Genomic DNA, 15,097 nt, shown 5'->3' with positions numbered 1-15,097 from the left:
TCGTACAAGGACGAGACAAAGCTCATTTTAAGCCCCTTGACGCAAAGAACAAAACTCGGTAAACCCTACGGGTCCGTAAACAATGTTTTAAGGCCCTAAACCCAATCGTTGTGGAGGTGTTGGGACCACACTACCCCTGCTCTAGGAATCGGATAAAGAAACGAACGGCCGTAACCATGGCAACATCAGCTCCAGGATTCTACAGCAGCTAGATTATGCATGTACGTTTGGGCATAGCTGCCAGCAAAATTGATACACATATGACTTACTATCTGGAAAAAATCTACTATTGGGTAAGACGCTCATAGCACTCCTTTGGGCGAGAATGGATAAGGAGTGAAGTATAAAAATAATAGCCCCGGAGATCTCCATAGTACGGCGACCAGCGGTTGCCGACGGGCCTCCGTTTTTACGTACTGGCTTAGTTTTCAGCATTTTGCGGAGTCTGTTACCTATAGTTTAAACTATTTTCTATCAAATCATGGAGTAGTAGTATAACTGATGTTATTAGTGCCGATATTTTGGTCCACTTTTACGATCATTGTAACCATTAAAACAACCTATATACTGTACACAATTGTTAAAGTGGTGCGCCCTTGACTTGAATAAATTTCTCAACATTTATACTCAGTTTCATTATATGATGTGCGACATGAGTGACAAGCCCTGAGAATTATAATTCTCGATAATTATAGTACTGTTTATGCATCGCGTATTTCCTTGATAATTTGTAATAGTTACGAAATGTCGGATCAAACAAATACATTCAATAATATTTATATTTGTGGTACTACCGGTATCTAGCAGAAGTATACTTACACTAAAGCTGCAGCTTTGTAAAGGGAGCATGTATATCTAGGTGGGAATGAAGGAATCTCATGGTAGCAAAAGATCTTAGAGGTCGACGCTAATTAAGAACTAATATTTAGAGCCCCCATGAAGAAGAGAAGAAAAAGATAATTCCAAACATGACAAATAATTTCTACGTACTTAAGTAAATACACCAGTGATATAAATATCTAAAGAAGTCACTCACACCGATAGTATGAGTAACTAAAGCCAGTTTCTGATAACCCGTACGAAGAACGGGTACTTCTGCTAGTGTTAAATAAATTTCCAAGTTCTTTGAAAATGTTTAAGAAAATGCTAGGTAAACAATTGAAAGGGAATCTGCCACCTGGGAAACAGCCTTAAGGAGAGTTTAAGTGAACATTTTGTTGAACAAATCGTATTTTTATATTTTTATGCCAAAATATTATTTGTAATTTGCGGATTAATTTGGTGTATGATGTATCACACTTGCTTGATTAGAAGTACTTTTAATTCAATTAGTTGCACAGGGCATTGTCAGGATTTCATAAACCATTTTTCAGTAAACACATAATATTTCAAGAACCATAAGGCCTAGAAGGCTGTCGTTTGCTTTAAATTCTAGTGGAAACCTTGATGCATAAGTTGGTGGAACAGGCATAACATTATGCGTACAAGGTTAAGCACGAAAGTACTCATCTACTGCATGGACATGAGCTCCAGTACAGAGACTGAAATCTAGAAAGAGCTTCGTACGAACATCTCAGGAACTTATAGTATCAGCTGAGAAGGCAAGGATACAGCCATGGAAGACGAAGATCCCCCAAGGCTCTGAGCAGATGGCGGTTGAGGAACGTTTTCCACCCGGTTGCAATGAGAGCTGGACAATCTGGAAATCTCTCAATAGGATGAGATCAGGAGTGGGAAGGTCCAAAGTTAATTTGGCAAGATGGGCCTTCATCAACGGCGACAACACCAAGTGTGAAGCATATGCTGGATGGTTTGATCTTCTCCGCAGTGTCCGCTGTGTCCATCTTTGTGCACGCAAGATGACATGCAACGAGCTACGAAGAGAGGACTCGAAGTAGCGTTGTATTGGTCCAAGATTATTTAAATGTTACTTGAAATTATTGTAACTGTTTTCTTTTTTATGTATATGACACGAGAATAATAATAATAATAATAATAATAATAATAATAATAATAATAATAATAATAATAATAATAATAATAATAATAATAATAATAATAATAATAATAATGCGTACGATACTCTTTGTATAATATTAAATTTTTTTCATTCTTTGTGCTGTTGTGCTGGTGTGTTATTGATCTTGAATACATTTGATCATGACAAGAGCAAAAAATGTCGTCTGCTAGACAACGCCATCAATTAGCTATCAGAATATTATTGTCAATTGATCAGAAGCAATGAAAATAACATGGATGAAATGACAAAGGCTGTGTTGGTAACTTTTTCCATAAAATATCAACAGATGACAAGCCAATCCACAACCACTGTTCTGGCGAGTGGTGTAAATACAAACATGGTGAAGCAGCTGGAACTTTAGATAAGTTTACCCAAAAGAACTCTATACCTGAGGCTGTTATGTTGGCTGTAACTCCTAATATAGAGATTTGGAAAATCCAGATCTACTGAAGAAATGTCTGACAGGGAAAACGCAAAATGCAGAGACATTCAACAGTGTAGTGTGGACAAGAGTATCAAAAATGTATTTGTGGTGTACAATACATTGAAGCTTAGTATGTATGATTCTGTCATCACATTTGTTGTAATGATGGCAATACTGGTAGACTGAAAGTCTTGGAAGAGCTGGGTGTGAAGACCGGTTGGAATACACGAGCCATACTGAAGGAACTGGACAAGGCAGAGCTACAGGCCCAAAAATTGTCCAAGGAGGCAAGATCTTTGAGAAAGAAGAAGAGGATATACTCGGACATATAGGAAATAATGAAGACTACACTGCCGGCGATCTTTTACTCTTCTTTCCATTGACAAGTGACTTACACTCTGAATTAATTTTTACTTGCAATTTCTGAAAAACTTTCTTTTTCAGACAAATGACCCATTATCTCCGGATCTATGGAAGATAAACTCTTGATTTTTCACTATTCATGTATAATACCCTTGTAATACCACACCTCTAGAATGGTAGAGATAGCTTGTATATTTGAAGAAAAATTCACAAACATATGACCAAAAAAGGTGTAAAAAACAGAGAAAAAAAATTCTGCTCCAACTCCCAGAATATGTACTTCAATGAAAGTAGAGGAGTACGTATATAAAGCATGTGTAAATAATGTGCTAAAGTTTCATTATGTTTCATTAAGTAGTTCTTGAGAAAATGGGTCATGAAATTAGCAAATTTAACATTAGCGGATAGGCCATTCATACTCCCCTTAAATACAGATCAATGATTGATTGATTGATTGATTGATTGATTGATTGATTGATTGATTGATTGATTGATTGATTGATTGATTGATTGATTGATTGATTGATTGATTGATTGATTGATTGATTGATTGATTGATTGATTGATTGATTGATTGATTGATTGATTGATTGATTGATTGATTGATTGATTGATTGATTGATTGATTGATTGATTGATTGATTGATTGATTGATTGATTGATTGATTGATTGATTGATTGATTGATTGATTGATTGATTGATTGATTGATTGATTGATTGATTGATTGATTGATTGATTGATTGATTGATTGATTGATTGATTGATTGATTGATTGATTGAATGGAATGCCAGACTGTACGTTATGTTGATAGATTTTGTTACTCTAACAGTGAGAAATTAGAGGAGAGGAAATGATTACCTATTTTTTTAAATACTCAAATATAAATATGGACCGATAGGGGTGGTCGCGGGGATAGGTTTGAACCCCACCGTTGGGTCCTGAGAAAGGATTTCGGATTTTCACTTCAAAGCAAATGCCGGGACCGTTCCTATTCACAGACCAGAGCCAATTTCCTCCACCTCCTTATCCAATTTCACTCAGCATCATTCATTACAATTATGACCTGCCACTACATAAAGAATCCTTATCAGTATGACCTCGCACTTGCCTAATGAACTATTGGTGAACATCAGATAGACCACATTGCCACACCAAACTGCAATTTCCGTGAGATATTGAACCATACTGTTCATGAGCCAATAGTATAGATTTTAGTATTGGATATTGGGATTACATGAGACCACCCACGAAGTCATTGTCTTATAGTATATTTCATAAAAGAGTCCAGAAGACGCGTTCCTGTGTGAAGAGAGCTGGAGCGTCATTATGAGAAATCTCCAGAACCTCATTAAAGGGAGTTATGTCCCAAGCCAAGCCTCTTAATGAAGATTGGGGACGCTTCCCGGATCCCGGCAAAACTTTCAGTAGGAGGGAAGAAAGAATTAAATTAATATCTTTGGTTACGGAAGAGTTGCTTTGGATTTGAGACAAGAAATGCAACCTGCATAATTTCTGCTTAATTTTGATATGCATTAGGGCTGCAATCATAAATGCACTCATTAAATAGAGTACTTGGCGGGAGTTGCGCGGGAGAACTGCGAGTCGCGGGCGCGCGTATCCTGCACGCGATCAAGTGGCGTGGTTACGCTAACTGATTATAAAAGTGAGGCCGCCTGGCATATCAGTCTCATTCTTTGACCGGAAGGCTGCTTGAACGAGTCGTCATACTGCGTGTTGGTACTGAGAACAACGCTTTGTCTTCGAGCTGCACATACTACTAGTACTACTGTATCTGCGAGGAAGTAAGTAATCAACTTGAATATTCAGCTGAATTCTTGATTTTACCTGTGAGGATATGCTATGGGGAGATGAGGTACTGCCTGTAAGAGACTGATGAACTAGTAGCTTCATATTTCTGTGAGGTCAAGTTGTAACAGTACGAAATGCTAAAATAAATATAGGCTCAGGGTAATTCAAGTACTACATGTTGTCCGAGTGAAGGGATGAAATAGCAGTGACTAAGAGTAGTGAAGAAACTATTGTGTACCAGGTTTAAAATTCTGAACAAGACTTGGTCAATGTAACGTGTGAGACACGATAGTAGTGGAAACAGGCATCGAGTTTGGCCAGTCTGTAATGAATGAATTTGTTTTCAGTAAACCCAGCATCAAGTCAGAACGAGTTTTGACATCATCATTGCGAGGAAGCCACAACCGGAGCTGAAGCCAACACGACAACGGGCATCGATCCAGGAACGTTGGGAGCACCTGATCAGCGCGACGTCGAAGGGGACATCTTCCAACCAACTAGGGAGCTGTACGAAGAAGCCACGCAAGAAAGAATGTCTCCAAGTGGTCAACAGTATCTGCTGCAAGCGTCGCAGTCTGTCATGATGTGGTAAATTCAGTGGTCCACAGGGAGGGCCGCTCCGTCATGTCATCAATAACATAAGGTCAGAGCTTTCCAATTCTGTTTCAAGCATGTCATTTAAATTTAGATAGGAATAAGGGGGCCGTCAGTCAACAGATTAGTTATGGTAGGCAAATTCTTAGTAATATAGAGCTAGGCCTCAAGCTCGAACCCCGTACATTAGGGTAGATGATTGTTTGTAGATTCGTTGGGGGTGTGTTTATATTTCCTTTGATTGTATTATATTAGCGTACGTGTTGTCTTTATGGGTCAGGTCGAACTCCCTTGGTCATGGTAGGTTAGTCTAACAGGCAGGCACTTTTTATTGTATCGCATTTAGGCATTTGTTTCTGCAGACGTAGACTGTATAGTTGTGACCAGGATATAACTCGTAATCCACCTAGCTTCACTGACAGGGCGAGCGAGTCCGAATATTTGAGAGATACGAGCATTATGCAGACAGCTGACTGTATGTATTGATATGAGAAAGCCCAGCACAGTTAGAGAGTGTATTTGATGTATTGGAGATGCCTTAGTATGGCTATGTGACAATCATTTACTGATTTGTGTTTTTGTATTATCAAGGTTGAGCCCATGGGAGGCGGAAGTAAGATATATTATAGAGCTGGCGATATTGAGATAAGGGTGGATAGCCCAGGTGTATGTAAAAGAGTGCTTTAGCAGCCAGATTACGTACGGTGTTTTTGAAAGGCGAGATTTCTTAGCTTGCAGCCCAGCTGAGCTCGCAAATTATGTGGACTGTCGCTGGTGAAGTGGTCGGAGGGTGAGGGTGTTGTGCCTGACGTCAGTCTTGAAACTAGGTGATATTGCCGCCTGCAGCTTGTCGAGTGTGTTAAGGGAAAGAGACGACCTTGATGTTTTGAAAGCTGAGAGAGATTTTTTAATGTTCTATTTGCTCTACATCAATTTTACACTGACCCGTTTGATATTGACACCCTTGGATATGTTGGTTGTGTTCTTTTATATTATTTGTTTATGAATCTTATTCGCCTTACTCTTCATGGGACTAGGGTTCGTGACCGAGTCAGGACATTGTACATTTTGTGGTGATATTTGTTTGCACCGGGGTTCGATGGTACGAGGCATAGTAAATTTTATGGGAATTACTGTTAGATGTGTATTTCAGCAGATATTCGTTTTTCTAGAATTCGTTACTTACACAATTGTAACATGCTTGTTACAGCACAGCTGTTTTCGTGAAGGCAGTGAACTGGTTGTCATCGGCTCAACATTATCTTGACCCAAGCATTTTGAAAAGCTCTTTCATTTGTAAATAAATTCATTTTATGTAATAAATCCCTGTTTGTTAAACTTTGAATGCAGCGATGTTTCTGTTAGATTTTTTTATATTTTAATTTAGCCGACTCTTACCTGATTAGTCACATATCCCAGTGTTATCTTTATGTTGCACATTGATCCCCATGTTATCCCTGAGAAGAGCGCTTGTATCCGGCTGAGAGTGGATGTGTGTTCAGGTAAGACTATGTGCACCAGCTCACGTTTGTGAGAGTTCTTTCACTACTGTACTCTGGGTTCGAGACCGGCTTTCGCCTGGCCGGAACTTTAGAGTCCAGTAGGGCACAATATGGAATGTGAAAGTGCTTAGAGGTGCTACATCATAATTTGAAAGACAGATTATCCGTGTTTCTCTCTTCCTGTGAGTTTGGCCTTCTTGATATACGTGCAGTCTATCATGGATAGAAAAATAAGTACGAAAGCAAGAGATGTGTGCTTTCCAAAAGGAAAGGTGAGACCCAATCTTTATGTGTCTGGATTGCAAAATGCCCTGTGTCCTGCTCTCTGCTTCTGTGTGTATCATTTTCAATAGCTGTGAAAGACATACCCAAATGAATTCAGAGATATGATTCTGTAGTTAACAACTGCTTTATTGCCTCTTTTAAAAATCAAGGTGTATAAGATCCATGTGAGGTTTGTAAGCGGGGCGGGGAGGAGCTAGTCCTGGGGTATGTAGTATTCGGAAAAATTATATAACGAATATTAGAGTTTGCTTTGTACGAATTTCCCGTAGCAGTTCACAAAATCTCTAGAATCACAGAAGTGGAGAGACATTTCCAAGAAGGTTCAGGATGCTGTTACTCTAATGATCAATTTATCAGGGGAAAAAGGAGCACCAATGGAGGCCTTAACTGTGAGATGAATCTCTCAATAAACGGTCTCAAATCTGGAATCACTGTAATGAAACAGGAAAAACTGAAGAATTTCTCTTCCAACATAAACTGACTACTAAAGTGATCCATAAAGCAAAACGTGCTTATTTCTTAGCTTGTGACCACTGAAGAAACTTTCAAGAGGAACAACAGTCATGATTTTTACCATGCTTTCAAAGCTGAACCTAACGGCTACCAAGCCCCTTCGGTAAGTTTCTAGGATGAGAATGGCAATCTTATTCTGAATAATCAAGACAATTGTGATTGATTAGCTCAACATTTAGACTCCTTAATCAACGGCCCTCCTTTAGGATCAAACATTAAAATTTCTGGTCCATTCTTCATTTCAAACTGATTCTCTACCTCATGATCAAGAAGAAACCAGCCAAATCACTGCATATCTCCCCAAGAACAAGATATTAGGCAAGCATTCCATACTTGCCAAACCTCTGAAATTGGCTGGTCCCAGATTTGTTGCAAACTGGAGGAACTCTTTCGTGGTGTATGGAAATCAGAAACTATTCCTAAGAAGTGGCAATCAGCTCTTATCAAAGGCGCCCATGCCCGCCCCCTCCTACTTCTCACGAAAGGCAAGAATCTAATGTAGTCAAGTGTTTTTCTTTCAAGAAAATTATTTAAAAGTTGATACAACGTAAAAGTGGTAGTAGCGCCCCCACCAACAGGCAGAGGATGTTGGGTGTTATTCTACCGTGGAATGCAAGTCGCCATTCATCTTCCAAAATATTAGAAATTTGAAGGAAATGTCTATCGGTGAATTTTGCAGCCGGATCTGGAGAATGTATGCACATGATTCGTACAGGTAGAGTCACCTGAGTTGTTGATCCTGTATATCGTCCTGAATCTCTTTGACATGGTGAATTCTGAACTGCAGATTAGTGTACTTTCCTCCATTTTTCCTGTGAATTATGAAAGAACTGAACACTGTGAAATCCAGTAAGTGGTTAAATAATTTCTGGTAATATTTATTCAGCCCCTACCTTGTAGTAGCATATGTAAAAATATACTGATTCGACAGACTGACATCCCCACATTACCATTATAATCAAAGCATACATGGTGGGGGGAAGGATTTTTCTACCTTAGACTCTCTTCATTTCGCCATCGTGAATGCTACTCAGCATACAAACTTCCCTCTTATCCTTTCGCTTGAGAGCCATCAACTTTTTCCTGTACAAAACTGAAAATTCTCCTCTTCTGAGATTCCATTTCATAATTTCTTTCCCAGTTCCTTTTAATTACTTCCTACAGTACCAATAGCATCTGCGTTGTATATGTTTAGAAGGTCGAAGAGCTCTGGACTGCTATAATAATTGCCCATGCTGATAAGATATCCCTAAATCAAAACGTTTTCAGCCAACATAAACACAATCCTAGAAGGCATTGAAATATTCAAAATAACTACTCTGAGAACCTCAGGGAGAAGCTCCATGCTCTTTATGCTATACCAGATCATGTTATATTCATAACGTGTCCTCTGCATAATTTGTTTGGTTCCATTCCAAAACGCTCCCTTTTTAAAAACTTTCCGCCCTAGCCACCCTTTCGACAACAAGAGGTTCTCATCATCTGACACTTTGCCATCACGAGTATAAGCTTCTGAAAATGTTGGTATCAGGTGCTAAAATACTAGCTTGACTTGCAAATTTTGGAAAGAATTTGTCCAATATATACCTCATTGTCAGGGAAATGAAAAAAAGTAGAGGAGGAAAAACCTCTTCACAGTCATCAGCTGATAGAAAATAGTCATGGCCAACAAGTAATTATGAGAAAAATAGTGCACTAATTTAGTTTTTTGTACAATCCTCTGCAGCAGCAGTTCGCCCATAAGAAGCATTCCTTCATCCTCATTTATTTGGTCCCAGTCTTGTTCTCGATTTTTTTCACCTTATTAAGCTGGGTCAAATATGATTTTCTGTTGAGCATGAAGGTTTGCCTATTCAGGTATGTTATGGCATATCTCATCAAGAAATAATTCATTACTCAAATAATACAATTCATAGTCAAAATGGTGTGATACATAGGTATCCTGTGTTCTACTTACTTGGCATACGCCTTCTCTAGAAGGGCACTCCAGAACTCATTATCCTGTGTAGAATGCGCGAACGCAGGCTTTCCCTCAACTGTTGGAATTCTGTCATCTATTACAACATCTATCCAACGCCCAAACTGCCAAATCCTGAAAATAAATTAGCAATATGGTTAATAATCTTAACACTTATATTTTCATGACAACTAAATAACAAAATTGTATATTGAGGATATTAGGTATAACTATACGGTATGCAGCAAAACAAACAGCACTGACATTATTCCGCATCTACTGTCCATATATTATTTTCAGCAATTATGGTTCTCAAAACAGAAAAGAAGATGTTTGTTGAAGAGTATTATTTCTGGTAGCGGTAATATTGCATGGGGCGTCAGAATGGGCCAAGTTTGCTTCACGTTTGAAAAGCAATATGAGGAATGAATTGATAAGGAGACATCAAATAACATGTTAGATGCCGTTAACAAGTTCCGCCATACGGGATCAGTCTTATGTCAACAAAAGGGCACCCAAGAACCATCACACAATCAAGAATCATGGACGACTTTTCAACACGTGTTACAGCCCCCAAAGCTTAGTCTACAATGAACATAGCTAAAATTCAGTTTGAATAATAGGTCTGCTCGGTGGATGTTTAAAAATAGCTGGGGGGATTTCTGCATTAAATTCACGCTGCTCAGCATTTAACAGAAAGGACTGATTGAGCCAGATTACACATTGCAGCCAAATTTTGTCGATGATGTATGAGGAACCAAATTAACGCCACATTCACCTTGATGGTGATAAACTTGCTTTTCATGGCCTGAATGGCCTGATTTTTAAAATATAGAAACCACGTGGGTTATGATTAGGTGCGCCGTGGCCGTTCATGCAATATTGGGCCCTTATTTTGCCAAGGATGCTGCACAGAATCCAAAAACAGTGGACCAGATAGTCTACAAATAAGTCATTCCCATTCATGTGGCATTTGTGCTGGTTTTCTTGCACCAGAAACTTACCCCTCCAACAACAATGGATGCAGCAAGATGGAGCTAAAACTCACACCATTGGGAAGTACTTACCCTTCGGCAATAGTACTTTGGAGATCACCTAATATCTCGAGGACCTCCATTCATGCACCCTTCCTGCACCCAAGATTTGATGGCCCTAGATGCCTACATATGAGGCATGTTGAAAAAAATCAGTTTTCAAGACGGACGACCCATCTGCAAATATTCCCAAATTATGCTAGAAGATGACTTTAGCTTTTGTGTCCTTGCAGCCACCTTTGTTCATTAACAGATTCAATAATCTTCAGAAATGTTTTGAAAAATATATGACACGTAATGGTATACATTTTAAACATATACTGCACCAATGCAATTAAATAACATCCCAGTATCATTTGTTTTGCAGCACATGGTACATAAGCTGATATCTTTAAACAACCAAGATCGTCTTCTGAGCCAGAACAATGAAATTCTTCACTACAAAAATTGTCACCCCCAGCAACTAGACTCAAGAAAGAGACCCTGACAGAAGTACAGTTCATTCAAGGGTATCTAGAGTCAAGGAGAAAGATGTTGAAGAGGGCAACCATGATCTACTCAAGTATAGAGTCATCACCTTCGTTAAAATTATTTGGCTGCTTAGCAATTTGAGCCAGTCTCTGTCTCTGGCCTGGATTTCGAAAGCTGCATTGTTTATGTCATAACTAAGTTACCTCTTTTATTCTGTATTCACATTGTTCTTTACGTATGTTGCCTCACTGCCAGCAGTGGGAAGAAAGACTCCAATCACGCAGAAGGATATGGCTTTATTCCTTTCTCTGTCCCTGCCTATGATTTCTCTTGGGATTCTGTCCTAGATTGAAAGAGAAAAATGGGGGCCTAGACTCAAGCAGCAATTTTTTACTATCAGGCTCTTATGGTTGATGTAATGGCTCACTTATGATGGCCTGTACTCCTTCTTCTTATGTTCTTGATTTCAAAAGTAAGGCTAGATTTTAATTTTCTAATATTTTTCTCCATCTCTGTTTTTATTTATGTTGTAGTTATCAGGCGTTGGGAATATTTTGATTGGAGCTTTTAGAGTAACTTAACTCCATTTCAGTTATTTAATTCACATTTTTGCTTCAAGCTATAAATGTTTTCTACATTTACTTGACGTGTTTTTCCATAGCTTGAATTTTCTCCCCGTGGTGCCCGGCATATTGTATACATTTTTACATGTGTGGGCATGTGGTGATATGTATGTTGGAGCGTATGTTTTGGTCTCATTTTGGTTCCCTACACTAGGGGTTTTTCCGTGTAGACGGTTTATGGCTCATTCTAATAAATCTCATAGTCGTGTGCCTTGATCGAATCCATTCAGGCACTTTTCGAGGCCATTAGCAGATGATTTTATGATGTTTCACACATTAGGTGAAACTATCATGCTAACCTTTGGATTATGACTATGTTTTTAGGCGAAACATTGGTTATGATGAGTTGGAAGTCTTACGCAATATTTGTAACCCTTGGATCTGTGAGAAAAAGTTTGACTCCTTATATGGGTCACCTATCGGTATGGTTTCTTTGTGATGTGGTGGCTCCTAGTTGGGAGAGAATTTTTGTGGGTGGAGAATCATATGGACTTCTTGCACTCAGGGGTGGATTGTTTGCTTTGATTCTATTTTTTTCCTTTTCTTGTTTTCTCCTCATGTTATCATTATATTTGGTGGTTACCTCTGGCTCTGTTCATTTACCGTCATTTATAGTATGTAGCCTTCATATTATGTTTTGATCTGCGCAAGGTCACATTTTTCTCTCCAAGTTTGGGCCTTTTTACGTTATACCTCCTCCTTCTTTTGCATTAGAATCGATTTTTGGGACTCCGTTACTTCTGGATTGTTAGCAGAGGCTTCTTCTTTCAGCGGTCCGCTACACGGGTTGGTGTGAAATGAGTGTGTGGGATCTAATTTTTAGTTTTAATAAACTACCAGTATATGTTTCTGGTATATCCTCTCTCATTTAGTAGCTTGACATGCCCTGAGTTCAAATTCGGACTGTATCTTATGCTGCTCTGACTGAAATCCGTCCGCCTACACTAGTACTCCGGTTCCTACTACTATGTTCGCTGTCTCTGCCTTGTTTTGATTTTGTTATTGCGTAAGATTATTGACCGGTGGTTGCTGGGTGAGGGATCTGTTTAAAAACATTTTCACCTCACAAATGACATTGGGTGTAAGATATTTTCTTCCTACAAAAGGAAGATGTTTCATGAAAAATGATTAGATGATCATTATGTACAGCATGCTCTGCCACAGCAGACTTCTCAGGTTGGCAAAAACATAAGTGACTGCGGTATGTCTTAACCCTCATCATTATCTTCCTACATATATGGCGAACGTAATACAGATCCAAAGAAACAAGGAATCACACACGTATTCCAGCACAGTTTAGACCAATAAGACCTTTAACAGATCTCAAACGAACTGCCTACGATGATATTGAGCTTAAACATGGTCTTGATATTGTGCCTTTCTAGAATATCGATAATCCTATCCATGATAGACTGCACGCATATCAAGAAGGCCAAACTCACAGGAAGAGAGAAACACGGATAATCTGTCTTTCAAATTATGATGTAGCACCTCGTTAATCTGTTTCACTGAATAGCCATTTCACCTCTGTGACTCCTGCATGAGCAGACTATATTTTGAACTTAGATTTTTTATTGTGATCAACTTTGTTTGTTTTCTTTTTTTCTATAAGAAAATGTGTACCATACGATTAATGATACTTTAGGAACTCAAGCTCATAGTTTCAATTATCCATCTCACAAACCTCCCTTGCTCAACTAATAAGGGTGTTAAGAACAGCACACCTCTGACAAGGATTGTAGGGAGATGACGCATGAAGATATCCATTGGTATGGGTGGGTTTACAGTAAACCTAATGATCTGAACTTCTGTCATATTTCTTACAAAACAAAACAGCAAGTGTCGAATCTCGAACATCCGCAAAACATTCATGCAATCTTTAAAGTCCAGTAACCGACAAAATGAGTTAAGATGTAGTGTGTTTGGCTGCAATAACTATTAAGTGCAGAAGGATTTGCGATCTTCACAGGTAGAAAAAGCAGTCAGATCAATTCGAACTAAAGCTAAAGGTCCAGGTAATATTCCAATACCCATGATTTCTAACTGCATTTTCATATTTCTTCCTGCCCTTGTGCATTTATTTAACTTCTCTTTACAGAATGGAGTGTATCCCTCAAAATGGAAGCGTTCCAATGTACGTCCTGTGCCCAAAAGGAAAATCCCAGCAGTCTGGAGTTGCCTAAAATCACTACAGACTGCTGGGATTTTCCTTTTGAGCACAGGACGTCCATTGGAACGCTTCCATTTTGAGGGATACACTCCATTCTGTAAAGAGAAGTTAAATAAATGCACAAGGGCAGGAAGAATTATGAAAATGCAGTTAGAAATCATGGATATTGGAATATTACCTGGACCTTTAGCTTTAGTTCGAATTGATCTGACTGCTTTTTCTACCTGTGAAGATCGCAAATCCTTCTGCACTTCATAGTTATTGCAGCCAAACACACTACATCTTAACTCATTTTGTCGGTTACTGGACTTTAAAGATTGCATGAATGTTTTGCAATCGAAGTGTGGTATTTGGCTTTAAATAGGAGCAGTTTCTTGATCATCATTTAAATCAGGCTATGGTTAGCTCACAGTATGAGAAAGAGTTGATGCTTAAGCTCAAGAAGTTTCTATGTTGATAATGTAGTAACTAGAAAGAGATGAAAGTTCCACATTGGTTCCTTTACAATACAGGTGCTAGGAGTATAAGCCGCCATACCTTTTGCAATGAAAATGCACAAGCTTATGCCACAGTTGTATTCATAAGACTGGAGTTCAATCATGAGACAAGAGCTTACCTTCTAACAGCAAAATTAAGGGTAGCCCTGCTGAAAGCAGAAACAATTCCTTGGTTGAAATTAATTACTGCAATGTTTGGAATTAATTACTGCAATGGTTGGGACCTGATTCTGTAATTCTGTGCTAAAAGGACTGGAGTACTAGAATATTACTTTACACTTCTGGACTGATTCTACTACAGTGTTAGCTTGGATAGGACAAGAAGAAACATGGGCTGTTTTAATAAACAATCATGTGAAAGAAATGTGGAGATATGTCCCTGGTAACCTAAATCATGCAGACCTTCCTTCAATAGGTCATCAGGCAGCTGAGATGATGGTAGGATCAAAATGGCATAGATGGCATGTGGTTTTTCAATACATCTATCCAGTCCCGTGCATTCGACTAATTCGATTTCTCTCAAACTCTCATAACTGGACAAAATCCCTTTGATTGCAACATAGAGGCATTTTGAGTGGTCAGTCCGCTTTCCACAACTGGAAGTACCACTAGACTACATAGATATAGCCGCTGTGAGCCTACACATAGGTCATAGGTCACGACACTTTCATGGCCTCTGGTGGCAAGACCATTGAACTAATCACATCACTACGCTAATATTCAGACTCTCTGCTTGAGATGTAACTGCAAGTAGAGTTTTACAATAAAACGATCACTTATTCGTTGTGAGATTTCTATTTTAGGCTACATGGGAAAGCATTGGGAGTATGGG

The 15,097-nt window shown here is 38.8% G+C and overlaps 1 protein-coding gene across 1 annotated transcript in view; it reads right to left on the bottom strand.

Moving 5' to 3' along the window:
• LOC136877779 (calpain-B-like) overlaps positions 1-15,097 on the bottom strand; it is a 459,866-nt gene that overhangs the window by 369,559 nt on the left and 75,210 nt on the right. Inside the window, exon 5 of the mRNA XM_068228742.1 lies at positions 9,471-9,605. Coding sequence (XP_068084843.1) covers positions 9,471-9,605 — 135 coding nt within the window. The remainder of the gene's footprint in view (positions 1-9,470; positions 9,606-15,097) is intronic.

This window comes from Anabrus simplex, chromosome 7 (assembly GCF_040414725.1).
Source record: "Anabrus simplex isolate iqAnaSimp1 chromosome 7, ASM4041472v1, whole genome shotgun sequence".
NCBI classification, from domain to species: Eukaryota; Metazoa; Arthropoda; class Insecta; order Orthoptera; family Tettigoniidae; genus Anabrus; species Anabrus simplex.
This window is presented reverse-complemented; position numbering and strand designations above follow the sequence as displayed.